Source organism: Larus michahellis, chromosome 2 (assembly GCF_964199755.1).
Source record: "Larus michahellis chromosome 2, bLarMic1.1, whole genome shotgun sequence".
Classification (NCBI taxonomy): Eukaryota; Metazoa; Chordata; class Aves; order Charadriiformes; family Laridae; genus Larus; species Larus michahellis.
Window position 1 is genome coordinate 7774942 of NC_133897.1, and position 15640 is coordinate 7790581.

Below are 15640 nucleotides of genomic sequence, written 5' to 3' on the forward strand. Positions count from 1 at the left end.
TAATTTAAACATTAGTTTCAGAAGCTTTAAAGACGGCCTTTTCGCAAAAATAAGTATTCTAAAATAACTTCCCCAGGATTTTTTATTAAAATTATTAATAACATTCATAAATCTGCGTATTTCCTTTGAATCCTTGTCAAGACTAACACATTAGACAACTGCTACACTTGCAACCTAGAAGCACTCCGGCTTTCCATGCATGAATGGCACTGGGTCAGGAAGAGGTTAACGTGTGGAGACACAAAGTGTATTTGGCAAGAAGGAAGAGGAGGAAACCCTGCACTTCAGCTGAAGAATATGACATTTCAGCACATGAGGATACTAAACCATCAGCTATTTTCTTTCTAGGCAACAAGGGAAGAGCACTACTATATGCTCCATATCTTGGCAAACTAAACGAGCATTACGATTTTAAGAAAACACGGAAGGGAATAAGGGAATCATTTCTCAATACAGTGTGGGATTTGGATGAGCTGGTATCCACTAAGGATCTGTAAAATGTCCTTTTTATCTCTCAGTTAGAAAACAATTTTAAACACGCTGGGAAGGAAACAGTTATTCTCATCCTGTTCCATAGCTGAACCATGAATCAAGACCCGAGGTGTCAATTTACCCTCAAGAATCTTTTGTTGCAGTTTAATTTACTTTTCCTCCAATGTAATCCTGGTGTCACCTTACTGTTTAATATTGAAAGTTATTGACAAAGGAAATGCTGATTCATGAAAGTGAGATTTTGCTCTAATGTATTCATGTGAAAACAAATGAGCCTGTACGATTACATGGTTCTTCCTCTTGCTCACATTTCATTTCAGCCCTGACAGAATTTAAGTCGGGGTGAGTGAATCCCGCACCAATCCTGCAGCAAGTTTTTCCTAGTTGTGGGCCAACAAACAAATTTGATTTCAAAGAAAAGCTTCGTCCTCAGTGCAATGAGAATTCCCCTTGGAGCGTAAAAGGACACAAGCCCTTACAGACTGAAGCAGAGCTGCCCCTGAAATTATGGAATGTGTTTACCTAGCTTATTTCCTATTCATACAGCACGTTCTGCTCCATAGGTACATATTTCCTGATTAAAATTTATATTCTAATCCAGCACTACTTATCCTCACTATTCATAACCCCTGTTCTTTCCTCGATACTGGGCTTGACTGCCTGGCCCGGGTCACAGCCTGCAAACCACTTCGGTCACCTGAGACCAGTCTGTTTTGCAGGAGGAAGCAACACAGGCTCCTACTGTGCAGCATGGTCAAAGCTTAAAGTTCAACACCAACCCACCTTTCCTCCATGCCAGTGCTTCCAGGACTTCTCCATAATTGACTTCCATTTAACTAGTATGCACTGAAAACAGACCACTGCTTGCTCTTCCTGGATGCAGAGATCCCCACTTTCTGCAGATTGCTGCAGTGCCACACCACCCAACTCAGTTAAGCAAATACAAGATGGTGCCATTGCAACATGGTGGTGGAGGCCAGAGGATCATTCTGGAAGTCTAACTATCCTCCGACGACAGTGTGACAAGAAGACCCATATATTTGGAAGAAGCACCTGAAAACATCTGGGGAGGCTTTTGAAAATGCTCGTACATAGAAGAGAAGCCCAAGCAGTGTCAGCCTCAAAACCACAAGACATCTCCTGCAAGGTAAAGATCTCTGCCACCCAGAAGCTCCTCACCAACACGCCGCCACTGCAAGGAGGCACTCGGTAGGCATTAACAAATCCAGCATAACAAACGTGAGGTTTTTGAGCTAGAATGGTCTCAGTTTTAGTCCAGGCACAGAACAGGGATTCTGATGACCACAGGAATGGAGTAGTACAAACAGACTACACTGACAGACAAAAGTCTTCTAGGGGGACATTCTGGAGCCACACTCCAAGGATTCGTGCAACGATGGGCATGGGAGGAAAGCATCAAGAAAGAGAAGTAGCATTTTGCTAAACGCACGGTAGCAGTTCCCGAGCAGACAAACACATGAAACAAAGCAACTTGGTAATGTCATGAGGTCCTCATCATGATGCAGAAAAGTGGGTGGGGTTTTTTTCATTCATTCCAGTAACAAAACATTCCAGTCTCTTTCAGTGCCTTCCCAGAACCATTTTGAATGTCTCTGGATGTAGGCTGATCCAGAACTCAGAGAAACTGAAAGAGGAGGAGGGGGACAGAGAGAGAGTAGAGGGAAAGGGCTGGTTTCCAATACTTGGAGTAGAATGGGCAGAAGTTTCTCTGGGCACAGGGTGAGAAGGCTGACACCCATGCTCAGTGCTCAATGTCTTGTCCTAACTCTGCCACATGCTCCCCCTGTAGACATAGACATCACAAGAGACTTAACGCCAGCATTGGAATCCCACCTCCTAAAGCCAATTAGCACTTTGGATACACTGGCTATGGCCACCACATTAGGGTAAAACAGAACAGTAGCTACCTCGCAAGCCTCCATCATATCAACTCCAACAGTTCTCCTGTCAGGAAAAGGTTAACCATTGACTGAAGCCAGATCAGTTTTACTCACACAGATGATTATGAAGCTACTAGGGCTGCTTACCTCACACACGGGGAGAAAAAAAAAGAAAAAAGTATGTACACACAGTGAAACCAGACCAACTGCTGGAAACATCAGCTGTCGCCACTGCTCCGTCAGCATCCCCCTTGCGTGGATTCCTCACCAAATTCCAACAGGGCCTTCCAGAAGGTTGTAAAATGGTGATGTGATCTCATGTTTTCTCTCTACACCCTGCTGTCAATGCAGTGCAGCCAGAGCAGAGACAGCTCATCCACTCGTGCTGGACACGTGCCTTGACACTGCTAGAATAAACTGAAGTGAAGAACACGCTGAGCTGGAAGTATTTTATACTACTGTACTGGCAAGCTAAGAACACTTCTGCATGGGGGCTTAACAGGACAGGCAAGTTCTTCCACACTATATAATAATACGATTCCTCTAGCAGCTCAAACAGGAGCTCTGGAAGGCACCAGAGAAACCCTACCATCTTAACCAGAGCTATGCAGCACCGGGACGGATGCAGCAGCACAGGCACAAAGCAGCCACAGCTCGGGAACGTGGTAACCCCACACATGCCTGGCTTGCCGAGAGTGCGCTGGGCCACTCAGGCAGCAAGGTGTACCCTCGATACGGTGTCCCCTCTCCACCTGGGACTGTCACAGGGTAGCTACGGGCAGCTTTGGCAGTCAGTTTGCTCAATTTTGCCTTCCTGAAAGGCTTCCGAGGAAAACAATAGCTTAGAAAGAAGATTTTATGCAGAAGAATATGTTGGCTGTGCACAAAGACAAGCCCAAAATGGCACACACATTCTCCTCTTTCCTGCCTAGATTTCTACTGATTGCAGTCAGTTTAGGATAGAGCATTTTATAAAAATACAAACCAAAGAATAAAGAACAACTTGGAATAATTGAGTTCTGATATTTGGAGGCACGCTTCATTTATTTTGGATGTTTTAATCATATAGGGAGATATATCATCTGAAACTAGCATTTTCCTCACTAGGTACAAGTATTTCAAGTTAGCACAGCAGAAGCCACTGAACATTTATTCAGGTGAACTCATGTATGTAATGGAGTTGCCTTTAGCAACTCTCCCTCGCTCCTGGGCCTCCTGTGACTCTGCTACCTAAAGTTTACATTTATCTTCCTCTGATGATGCCCACAGCTGGGCAGGATTTTAAAACTTTAAACTAGAAAGCCTTGCAGCCTGCATTATACACAGTGCTAACAGCCCAAACAAAGAGGCAAAAGCAGCAAGAGGTTTATTGTAATACTGGTATTTTCTGAGCTCTTATCGAGCAAAGCATTTAATCTAATGTATTACACTTAATGAAGAGTCAGGAACTTGTACTGCAAATAACAGATCAGATATAATTGGAATTTGTTCCACACCACTAGCCTACATATATCAATAAAAACAATAACCACATTGGATTTTGGGCTCACTTCATTTGCATTTCTTAATTTAGTGTTTAACTAATTTAACAATAGTAATGATTTAATTCAAATTAAAATCTAAGGAAAATAAAACAATTTTAAAAAGCCATTAAAGATTTCATTAAGTTCCATCTAAATTAATATTAGCTTTCTTAATATTTTCAGTAAATGATTTTTTTCTCTCACCACTGAAACAAACATGAAGTTTCCTCTGTGCAGTCAAGCTTTAGACAAACCTTGTTAGATTTATTGGTATTATTTCAAGCAATTAATTAATATACATTAGAGTTGTTCAGAGGAAAAGCACAAAAATGGCAGGAAAATGGATGAAGCTGTTTTTAAAACACTGCATTCAACTTAGATAATTGTTCTTTGAGCCTTTTATGTGCAGCTCTTAGGTATATACTATCCATTAGATCACATTTCCCATACGTTTGTGGTATCGCTCCCAAGCATCAGATGCACGTGAGTTACCCAAACCACAGTAGTTTCACAAGACATTTTCTGCATCGCCACATGCAGCAGTCACTTGCACGAGTGACTACTCAGACAAAAGAATTCGTTTCAGAAATATGCCACTTATAATTACTAAAAGCTTTCTGCAAGTCTCCAATCTTGCCTCCCGTCCTCTAAACGATACAAAAAAGAATTTATTTGTATGATACAGGCATACCAATTCACTTGGTTAAAGTGAAAAACACTCAAACAGTCAGGCCTCCGAGGAACTATTTAGCTCATTTTCAAGCATATAGCAAGGGTTGGAAAGTAGGGTTGCAGTCCTGCACTGTCCTGGTTCTCACGATTAACCCTTTATTCATGCAAATGGCAAGACTGAAATCAACAGGAATGCCCTTGCAGCGCAACGCTTGCAAGTAACAGCCCAGATAATATTTAGAATTTGCACTGACCTTTTCCACAGCTCATAGCAGCTACTGTAGGTGAAAGAATTTATTAATACCTTTAGGTAATGAATAGAAAGGGAATTTAGAACACAAAAATAACTAAGAAGCCACTACATCCTGAGTACTTGCAATCTACTTTAAAACACAATTCCACCTTTTCAAACAGATATTTCCAGCAATTTTTGTATTGTAATGTGTCACACTTAAAAACAATGGCTTCAGATGTTCACCTGCACTTCAGTGGGTACCAGGCTTCTATGTTCACAGACAAAATTAAGTATGAAATACAAAGCTTTGTATCACTTTCTCTACAGCACAAGTGTTCACTTGCAGGTAAACTTAAGTCATTTAAGTAGAAGTGCACTTAATTTGAAGAGATTACTCAAGCAGCTCTCCACTTGAACACTTGTATTGCCATCATAATTAGAACTACTTCAAAACAACAATAAGTTCATTTTTGACCAGAATAAACACAGAGGAAAAAGATCAAGAGCACCTTGAGTGAAGAGGGGAAATGCTTTTGAAAATATCCTTTAAAATCCCTCCAGCTCTGTGCCCAGTGACCACCTTCATTCCAATGCTAGTCACAGGGCTATTGCTACACAGAATAATACAGGACTTTATTTTCTGCTGGTTTGTATGTTTTAAGTTGGCCACTGAGAGGACCAAAATACTTTGCTGATTTGTAACAACGATGAGCGCCCTCCAGCTTTCCATAATTACTTCTTGAGACGCATACGTGGAAATTGCTATGTACAGATAAATATTGACATTTACCTGTTCAGTAATAGATACCAGCAATGGAGAGGGAAGGAACCAAGTGACTCAGTCCTGGAAATGCAGAGGAAGCAGCCAAGGATGTGCTGGAATAGAGCCCTTAGAAGCCCTTCTTCAGCACGTGGATACCTCTAGGAGCCAAAGTCCTCTAACAACAAAGCCCATGTTTGAAATGTAACGAGAGTGAGCTTAAGCTGTTGAAAACAAGACATGAGAACACCCTGAAGAAAGCAGCCATCAACAATGCAGTACATTGACTAGATAGGTAAGGACACTGAAACTTTGGCCACCAACTTTAGGCTAAGGAAATGAAATGTATTTCCAAGTCAGTTCATCTGTTGTCCAAAATAATACTGGCATTTGATATAATGCATGTACATTGTTTAGTATTGTTACCTTTGGTAATATTGTTGCTGTGTAAAAAGAAAGAATTCGATATTAAGTGCTTGGACACACCAAACACCTTCGAGTCGAGTTTTTCAGACAGAGCATTCAGCTCCTTCAAATTCCTATGCTGCCTTTCCTTTCACTTAATGTAACTGCAAAAGTGGAAATATAAAAAGCACAAAAATTTATGTTTTAGAGAGATGCTAGCTGATTTCTACAAATAGGGAATAACTGAACTTTCATCCACTATAACTTCTGAAAACTTCTAATAATTATGCATTTCATAAGAATCAACCGCGACAGGCACACAAGGAGGTGAAATACTAAGAGTTAAGCCACACCATAGTAATGCTTCGGATAAAGATTGACAAGTGCAGTTATATGGCATCTCTTACAGATTCCCATGTGTCTGAGACAGAATGAACCATGCTGATCCTTTGAACTCACCCTTCTATGACATAAATGATCCCTTTGGACCAGCGCATCTGTTTTCACAAAAAAAAAAACAAACCCAAAAAACACCAAAACAAAACCAAAAAAACCCAAAACCAAAAAAACCCACCTTGTTTGTAAAACTGCCAGTGCTAAAGAATTCACTACACTACTGTCAATTGCTGCACTGTTTGATTTCAGTTTCTGTTAAAAATCTGCACCTTGCCTGTCATTTGAGGTTTGCCCACCTTCAACTCCCATTTATTGAACCATAATGTTTCTGTCTGTAAGGCTCAAGAGTCCTATACTATCAAGTTTCCTTTCTCCAAGAAGGTACTTATAGACTGCAATCACATCATTCCCTTGCTAATCTAAACGGATTTAAAACTATAGATCAGTCTCAAAAAACAAGCGATAAAAGGAGACTTATTAGATAACCCAACTGATCTCCAAGTCCCCAGCTTCTAGAGATCCACGAAGCTCTAACAAAACCAGCCAGCTGACAGCTTGACCATTTTTCTGAACACTGCTTGAACAGTACATCCACCGAAACAGTCATAAACAATCGCTCCTAACATCAGGGCACAGGAATTGAACCATTTACATACTTGGTCTTTTGCTGACCAAACATTAAAAGCGATTGTTCAAACAATGACAACATTTTATCATTGTGTCAGGCAAGAGAGACAGATAGTACCCCTTCCAATCTTTTTATTAACTCTTCAGATTTTCTGTCTTCATTGTGTTTCCTGTGTATGTATAACAACAATAAAACAAAATAAAAGCAAGACAATAGCCACCGCATGAAAAATTCTAGAGCACGTAAGCAGCTTCCTTATAGCACATTAGGTCATTTCCTTCAGAGACATTTTATCCAACCCTTTTAAAAATTAGTTAAACTAATACTGTACTCTCCTGAGCCAAGTACTAATAAAAAGCCCTTTTTGTAAAATACTTGGTCAGGGAATTGGTAATAAGCTAACCAACCTTTCACTCCAGATCACTGGCTTAAAACCAAGCCTTGCTTGATCGTGCCTAGAAGACTCTGCTACGTGATAAAAGTCTGATGCTCTGTGGGAAATAAGAGGGGACAGAGTCAAGTTCTTGGCATAGTAGTGCCCGCCTCACACTGGCACTCTTATCAGCCAGAAGTTTCATCAGAAAATACAAATATCCTCTGCAGCAGAATCACTGGCTTATCTGGGAGGAAGATCCTGCCTTTGATGAATTCGAAAGTACTTCTTGAGCCAACACTACTCCCTCAAAAATATAGGCTCAAGATCTAACGACAAGGGTGGTATTTATGATCTGTTTGTCCTGCATGCCGAGCAGTATGCTCTGCCCCATCCTTCTTCATATATGTTCCAATCTGACCGTTGCCACTGTTCACTGTTATTTTAAACAGAGGACTCCAACCTCCCATCAAGGGCACTGTCTTCTAATTATTTTTAAACTATTCTCACTCACTTGCTGAAGCACAAGGCCTCTAACAAAGCCGTCACCCTCGTGCTGCTGAAATACCATCAGCACTCTTAGCAGCAAACAGCAAGAGACAAGCACGAAGCCAACACAACGTTTCAGTATTGATTTCTCTAAGAAATTTAAATCCCGCAGGGCATAAACATCAATTTAATCTGTATGCAACTACAAAATGGCCTCACTCACAGTATTCCTCATTTCAGCCAAAACACTGCTACAACTAAAGCAGAAATACACTTAGCGGTGAAGACAAAGGCAACGGACAGAACAAGTACCCCAACATTCCTGAGAATCCGTGAGAGTTTTGGAGACTACAATCACAGAAGCCAGAGACAACCACCAGCAGAAAAACCTGCCTCATTACGTGACACAAAGCCATCCCCAGAGTGTCCTGAGGACCAGTGATGTCTGTGATATCTAGCCTTGCCAAATCGGAGAGCCACTTCATCCTCCGATGGACCAACACTTTGCTGTGAAGTGACAGCCTCACACCTCAAGACAACATTAACGATGAAACACAACCACTCCATGTTATACTAACTGATATTTTCTGAGCTCCCCGCACTCCATCAGACTGCCTTCCCTGTGGACAAATTACCACACGTGATTATTACATTCAACGTGCTAAAAGGAGCACCAGAAGAAAACACCACCTGAAGAAAAAAGAAATTTGGCACCTTGGAGCTTGCCCTCATGTAATCTTAGACTGAGTTCTTTAGAAAGCGTACGTTCCCCCTCTGACCACTAAGTCAGGCCCAGCACACTCTGACATTTCCCTTTTTTCCCCCTAGCACCGCAGGGCTGCTGTTTTGTTTAAGAACGTATCCTGTTTTATATCCCGTCAGAAAGACGTGCTTTCACATATTTGAAACACCAGTAATGTGTAGCACTTAAGGGAAAAAAAAAAAAAAAATATGGTTCATTCTTACACCAGTGCAAAGCCATGGGCATGTCTGTGTCACCCCAGCCAGTACTTCAGCACTGAGTACAGTCAGTAGAATTCAGGGCACCAGGATTATTTGTAAATGATGGATTTGTGTATGTAAGAAACTGTAAATTATATCATAAACACAGACGCACGATTTTATGGACAAAGCTTGTGCTTGTAAAACGTGGCACCTTCTATCCATCTCCCCCTGCTGATGACAGTTAGGTGGCAGAATCAGATTCTTAAAGGTATAAATGTGACACGAACGGCACATCAGGCAACCGTAGTGCTATGAACACACTGACAGGCGCAACAACGTGAAAGCGGAAAACCCTGTCCAAAGCTAACAGCTTCACCACAGACCCCACCCCAGATAATCAGCCTACCTACAAGGCAGGATTTATTAATTGCTGCTGCAGTCCCACAAAAGCTTATTTAACACAACTCTAGCACACGCCTGACCCTGTACACATAGACTTAGTGCTCAGATTACCATTGACACAAAGGTTTCTACACCGTAGACCAGCACATTATTTAAATACCTATTGACTTGTCAAACCAGGCCATGACTACATATGTGATCAACACCGGAATCCCTGCCTATGTGCTGTTTTCCTTCAGCATACATAACATACATTGCAGCAATATTTACTTCACCCATCCGTGGGCAGGGGGATAGACTTTGCTCCCAAGAATAATCAGTTCTGTGGATCTTCACTGTGACAGCTTCACTAGGTCCAAGCAAGGACCATTGCACCACTCTCCAGTCAGCGACAATGTGAATTTTAGGATCGCTTGGTCAGGAATACAAGAAACTCTGAAGCGACCATCAAGATTATTAAAGTATATACTGGCAGATCAGTCTGAACCACTGACAGCTTTATAGCTGCTGTGATCACCTGTGTCACTGAGCCGCAGAGACTGTCATTTCTCTATGAAGTTGCTATGGGTTTGACTTCAGAGAGTCCCCAAACCACGCAGCAAGCATGTCTGTATGACCAGCCTCTGAACTCCAGCTGTAAGTTTGGCTTTCAAAAGGGGATGGCTGCAAGCAGAAAAAGGAAGTGACAAAACAGAAGGTGTTTATGATACAATCAAAATCCAGGAAAATAAAGGCAGAACAGCAAAACTCCACCTTATCTACATGAATCTCTGAATCGGAGGATGTAAACAACAGAGATAGACCAAACTTCACTTGTTTGTTTCTAGATCACGACGCTCTATCCACCCCTCAAGCACATAAGCAAAACAGGATACAGGGTGTTACTGAATGATTTCCCCTGAAATCTGATTGAGAAAGATTAGAGCAATTACAACAGAGTGACACGCACTTTTAAAACCCTTAAATCACGATTAATGTAAGGTTTAAATTTTCTCCTAAGGATCATCTGGTGACTCCGTGCCATTTTCAAAACAAGGCTGACACACACAGCCCAGCCTCCAAGAAAAAAATTCATGAGACAGAATCCCCTGCCCTCTACTGGCACACGAGCCGCACTGAAACCTGTGCACAAGCACCAACAGCAGCTGAAGAGCTGTTTTAAGGGTGGGGTTTTTTTTTAAAGTATTATTTGTAATTTATAGAAGATCTATAATGTACTGGACACATAAAACTGGGAACAAAACCTCACATACAAAACACACTTTCAGCATCATTGCACTTCTTCCTATCTAGCGGTGCTAGATAGACTGAGAATTCAAAATACTGCTCCCAGCAAGATAATATATTCATTAACTGAAAGTAAATTCTAAGGGATTATCTAATGTTTGTCATGTTCACAGTGCATAACCAATAACTCTATATGACAGATTTTTATTTATTTATTTTTACAAAATTCTCTTCCATTGTACGTTGTTGCTTTTCAGATTACAGTCATCCAAACTGCATTTGGCCCAAGAATAGAGAGGCAGGTTCATGACTCTGCCAAAACAATTTTCCAGTGCCTTGGTGCCAGAGCTAGGGAAATTCTTAGCCAGGTTTCCGACTCATCTGCACCACTGAGATGGCACCCCACAAACCTCAGGACACCATAGCAAAAGCAATTGTTGTGACTGACCATGTCGCTTCCGTATCTGTTATGGATCAATGTAATACGTGTCATCATATAACTTTCCAGATCTTGTGAGCAGCTATTACTGTATTCTCCCATTGGTGTAAACAACAACAACAAAAAGCCAAGATTTACACTGCTGTGATTATATTTCTGAATGTAAATCAGCTGGATTCCCAGAAAAATCAAAGTAAATTCCCCATGTAGAGAAGGCCTAGAAGGAACTGAATAAACACAAGGGTCCTGACTGTATATTTCATCCAAAAGATAAATAAGCTTTTAAATCACATTAAAAACAAAAAAGCAGCCTGAAAAACAGCAGCTATTAAACAAAAGAAAGTCTGGCAATACCAGAGTAATTCCCACAATGCTCATCTATACCCTGAAATGCATTCAGAACACACCATGTTTTCAGAGCTGTCACACAACAAATGCAGATGTAAACCTGCCATCACTACAGAAATAACAGAATATGACATTTAAATACTACTACTAAGGAGAAGTGGGGGATGCATACAGCCTACACTACCTACAGCAGCTCTTTTTTAAAGCAACTCATCTGTTAGTTACCAAATAGCTAAAAGACCCTTGGGATGCAACAAAACAAAAGCACGCTAGGTTCCAAGGAACCTACAGGAACACAATGCAATCACACCCATCTCCTTTTTATTGTTGACATCTACAGCATTAAAAAAAAAAAAAAAATACGAGTTTTTAAAGCTTTTTGAGCCACATCCTAAAACTAGTTAGGTTTTTGGCTGTCCTAGTTAGCCTAGATGTATTTACAGATAATTTCTACCCATTTCTTTCTGTGTCAGAGTTGCCTGGTATCTTAAATGGTTCTCCTCACACTCTGGTGTTTGTCTAACCTCTGACATTTACAGAGTGCAAAAGTATCCTCTTCAGCCATGAGCTTTCTAGGCTATTTAAGCCAAGCTTTTGGTGCAGCAGAATCTAAGAATGAAGGATAAACAGGTGTTTTAAACACAATCTATGCGGATCTCTCCCTCTCTCCATAAGTAACCTCCCCAAACAAATACAGTTTCAAGTCCATAAGAAAATATATAACAGGAAAACCTTTACAGCGTAAATTTATGAGGTAGTGTGACCAAGCCCTGTGATTTGTTCCAGAATCTCTATATTTTCTCAACTTTCAGCTCCTGGAGTTCTCTTAAAAATGAAAAATAAAAAAATTCTATCCTTCATGATTACAGATAAGAGCCTGGAGGTAGGAGTCAGGCAATGGCTTGTAAAGGAGGAGGTCAGCATGTAGATAAAAATCATATAACTTTAAAAAAATAAAACATTGGTTAAAAACCCTCAAGATGAGTTAATTCAGTATTTTTTAAGATGCCACTGGCTGATACAGTGACAGAAAATGCCAATAAAGCGTCTTTACCAACCTGCCTATATTCTTTTTGTAGAATTACACAGTTGGTAATGATCTGATCCCAATTCTATACGGAAAATACTGGCTGATTTCGTTGTTCCAATGCACTAGAAACTACTTGTAAGTCCTAGGGAACAGAATCCCTTGCTTTCTAAATCACAAGACAGGGAAAGGGCTTCTGCTTTATTAACAGAAAACTGAAGTAAAGAGTTAAGTGACCAGCTTATAGCAGATCCAGGAACGGAACATAGATTTCAGATTTTCTGAGTTACGGTCTTGTGCTTTAGGCAGAAGGCTGATCTTCTTTTCACTTAACAAGCTATTGGAGCCCAAGCTCTTATTTAAAAATTGACAATGCAGCTCAGTAACAATGAAACAGCAAGAATACTTGAAAAAGAAGCCTAAGTTAAACCATTGGAGCTTCTAAAGTTAACATCTGCAAACTTGCCCCCAACACACCATCACAAGTTTTTCCAGGAGGCTAATTTAGAATTCATACCAGTTTCTCTATCCATCAGGCAGGACAAGAATCACAATACTGACATTACTGTTGGGACTCCTATCTTTGTGGTTGATCTCTATACTGCCATTAGTTCTGCAGCTTTTTCATCATACTTACTGACTTTATATCCCAGCTTTTCAGCATGAATCCTCTTGGCCATGAACTGACCTTCAATCAATGCTCGTATTTCCACCTCCTTTGGAAAGTCTGAAACCTGTATCAAAGAGGGAATGCATTAAGTTAACAAGCACCTTACACGGTATACAATGCCAAGCTGGAGACTGGTTAAAAAACACAAGATGGATTTACAGTTGATTAGCCTTGTCTTCACCCTGAAGTCTGCTTTCAACTAGGCCCAGTTCTTCACTCATACACACAAGATGGACCTGAAGACTCACAACAGAGAACACAACCCATAACCTTGGTGCCGTTGGCAAATCCATCAAATTTGAAATCAATGCACCACGGGAAGAAATTCTAGTGCAAGTTGTAAAACTCAACTCTGTGCATTTCTCAGCACCAAAAGCTACTTAAGAATCAATATCTCAAAAATATAGAACTAAAGTAAGTAGATAAAATTCAGATACATTAAGCAATGTCACAAGAGTTTAAATTTATTTCTGTCTGTACAAAAATGACACCATGTAATCTTTTTATTAATTTACTTAGTTGCTATACATAACATTTTTCTGTCCTTTCATCAACCTGAATGAGAAAGGCAACGGAAATACAAAAATACTGAACTACAAACAAATGCAAAGAATCTTTCAGAAAAAGTGGAGTTTTTCCATTCACTACAGTAAGTGCCTACAACTTGTCTAACAGCTAGAAGCGATTAAGCATTCATTTAAACAGCAAGCATTTAAGAGACTAGTGCTACACTGCAAACACAAGATAGTATCAATCTCTGTTCACCTAGGTGAGGTCTAATCGACTGGGAGTCATGATTGATCAAAGACATCTGTTGAGTTTCAGTACCACCCAGGAAGACAAACATTTAAACAACGTCCATTCCTCAGAAAAAACGAGAAAAGATACAAAGAACTTTTATTTCTATAACATAATTTCTATTTTAATTCCAATTGGACTTGAGTCTGTGTTTACTTACATACCACTATGGAGCTTGTGGGTTACTCCAAGACATGCAGGACAGCAGAATGAGGTCTTTACTTTACATACACATTTAGAGCAAGATAAAAGACAAAATACTATAGCCCAAAGTTTCAACCCATCCTTATCTGTGTGTCTGAAACATAGAAGATGGGGACTAAGTCATGTAAGCATACTAAACTCTCAATAAGGTTAAACTTAATCCTGTTTCAAAAACAGTGTTGGTTTCAGTAAATCCACATTTTCCAGTGAAGGAAATATTTCCTCAAAAAAATACTGTAAGTTCTAGTTCAGACTTAGCACTGCAGGTTCTTTCAAGCTACAAATCAAATACTTCCTTATAAAAATCAACCCAAGGACTCGCATCAATAAATGAAACTTGAAAGCAAGTACCTCAGATGACCAAAAAAAAGAAGATAACGGCAAAGATTCAAAGATTTTGAGCCTTGACAGTACTCCTTCAAGGTTTGAGACATTAACTACATGATTACTACCTTTTGGTTGTCTTTGTTGAATCTGTGAATCCCAACTGCTTCAGGAGTTATTTCCATCACATCAAAGTAGAAACCTGCATCAAGGAACATTAAAGAGTGTCACGTTTGCTCCTAGCCCAAAGCTGGAATACTATTTCAGCACACAGCTAAAATGATAATAAATGTTTATCACATATTTGGAAAGACATTTGAGTCACCACACAGCCTGCTCCTTAACTAATTTCAGCCCAGACATTTATCGAATTTAACTACTTTCAGTTTACAGAAATGTGGATCTTAAGCATGTCTGGCTCTAGGCATCCAAACAATAAACAAGCCGACAAAAGAGCACACATCCACCAGAACACATCCACATGCAAGTAAAGTAGATAAGATTAACACACCTTAGAAATAGTTTCAGTAGGTCATATGCCAGGGTGGAAAAAAAAAGGTAAGTTAGTAAGAAGAGTACAGGAATACTGGGACACTTCATGCACTGGATTAGATTTCATGAGCTTATTAGGGAACATCAGATATTTTAAGTCATGAAGCAGAGCTGGTCTCGGAATAGTTTTGATGAGATCTGAAGAAATGCAGTAATGCTTTGTAGACAGCTAGACAAAAAGCGTGAAAAAGATTTCTTTTGTGTTGATGGCAAGTAGGGCTGGTCAGAAAAGATATTCAAGAAAGGAGACAGGAAAGAAAATGAGGACAGAAAAACTGAACAGAATAGCTAAGAAACTAAGGTGAGTTTCTAAGGTTCAGACCTTGGAACAGCAGTATGCTGCCCCAGCAGACCTATGATTATTATCCAAAAAAAACCTTAAAATAGTACTGTGCTTTAGCACACGTAACCTTTTTGTTAAAGCATTCTGAAAAGCTGCCATTAAGCAACACTGTGGGTTAGAGATCTTGCAGGCCCTGCAAGATACCCAAAATATATCCCAAAATTTCCTTTCCGACACTGCTGCCACCTGAAATCCAGAAGAAGAGGTCTTCAAGTAAACTCGCTGGTTTTATTAGCCTTCTCAAATACAACATCTGTTCACCACCCCTCCTTCCTATTTTCTACCCCTGTTAACACTCATTTTCCCAACCTCACCCTGGCAGCTGCCTCTCCCCATCTCCAAACCTCCACAGAGGCGTCTTCTCACACAAGAGGGAAGGCGGGGAACAAGTGAGAAAAAGGAGGGTGCCTAACCAGCTACTCTCCTCAGCTGCCCTCAAGAACTCAGATTATGGCGATTACTGCATTTTTACATGTACACCCAGAGG

General features: G+C 40.3%; 1 protein-coding gene across 5 annotated transcripts in view; it reads right to left on the reverse strand.

Annotated features, from left to right (window-relative positions):
- The window catches only part of XYLB (xylulokinase), an 82656-nt gene that overhangs the window by 42778 nt on the left and 24238 nt on the right, over window positions 1–15640 (reverse strand). For all 5 annotated transcript variants that reach the window (XM_074574032.1, XM_074574031.1, XM_074574034.1 and 2 more), the window contains 2 exons: window positions 14387–14460; window positions 12900–12996 (listed from right to left, as the gene is read on the reverse strand). In XM_074574032.1, coding sequence (XP_074430133.1) covers window positions 12900–12996; window positions 14387–14460 — 171 coding nt within the window. The remainder of the gene's footprint in view (window positions 1–12899; window positions 12997–14386; window positions 14461–15640) is intronic.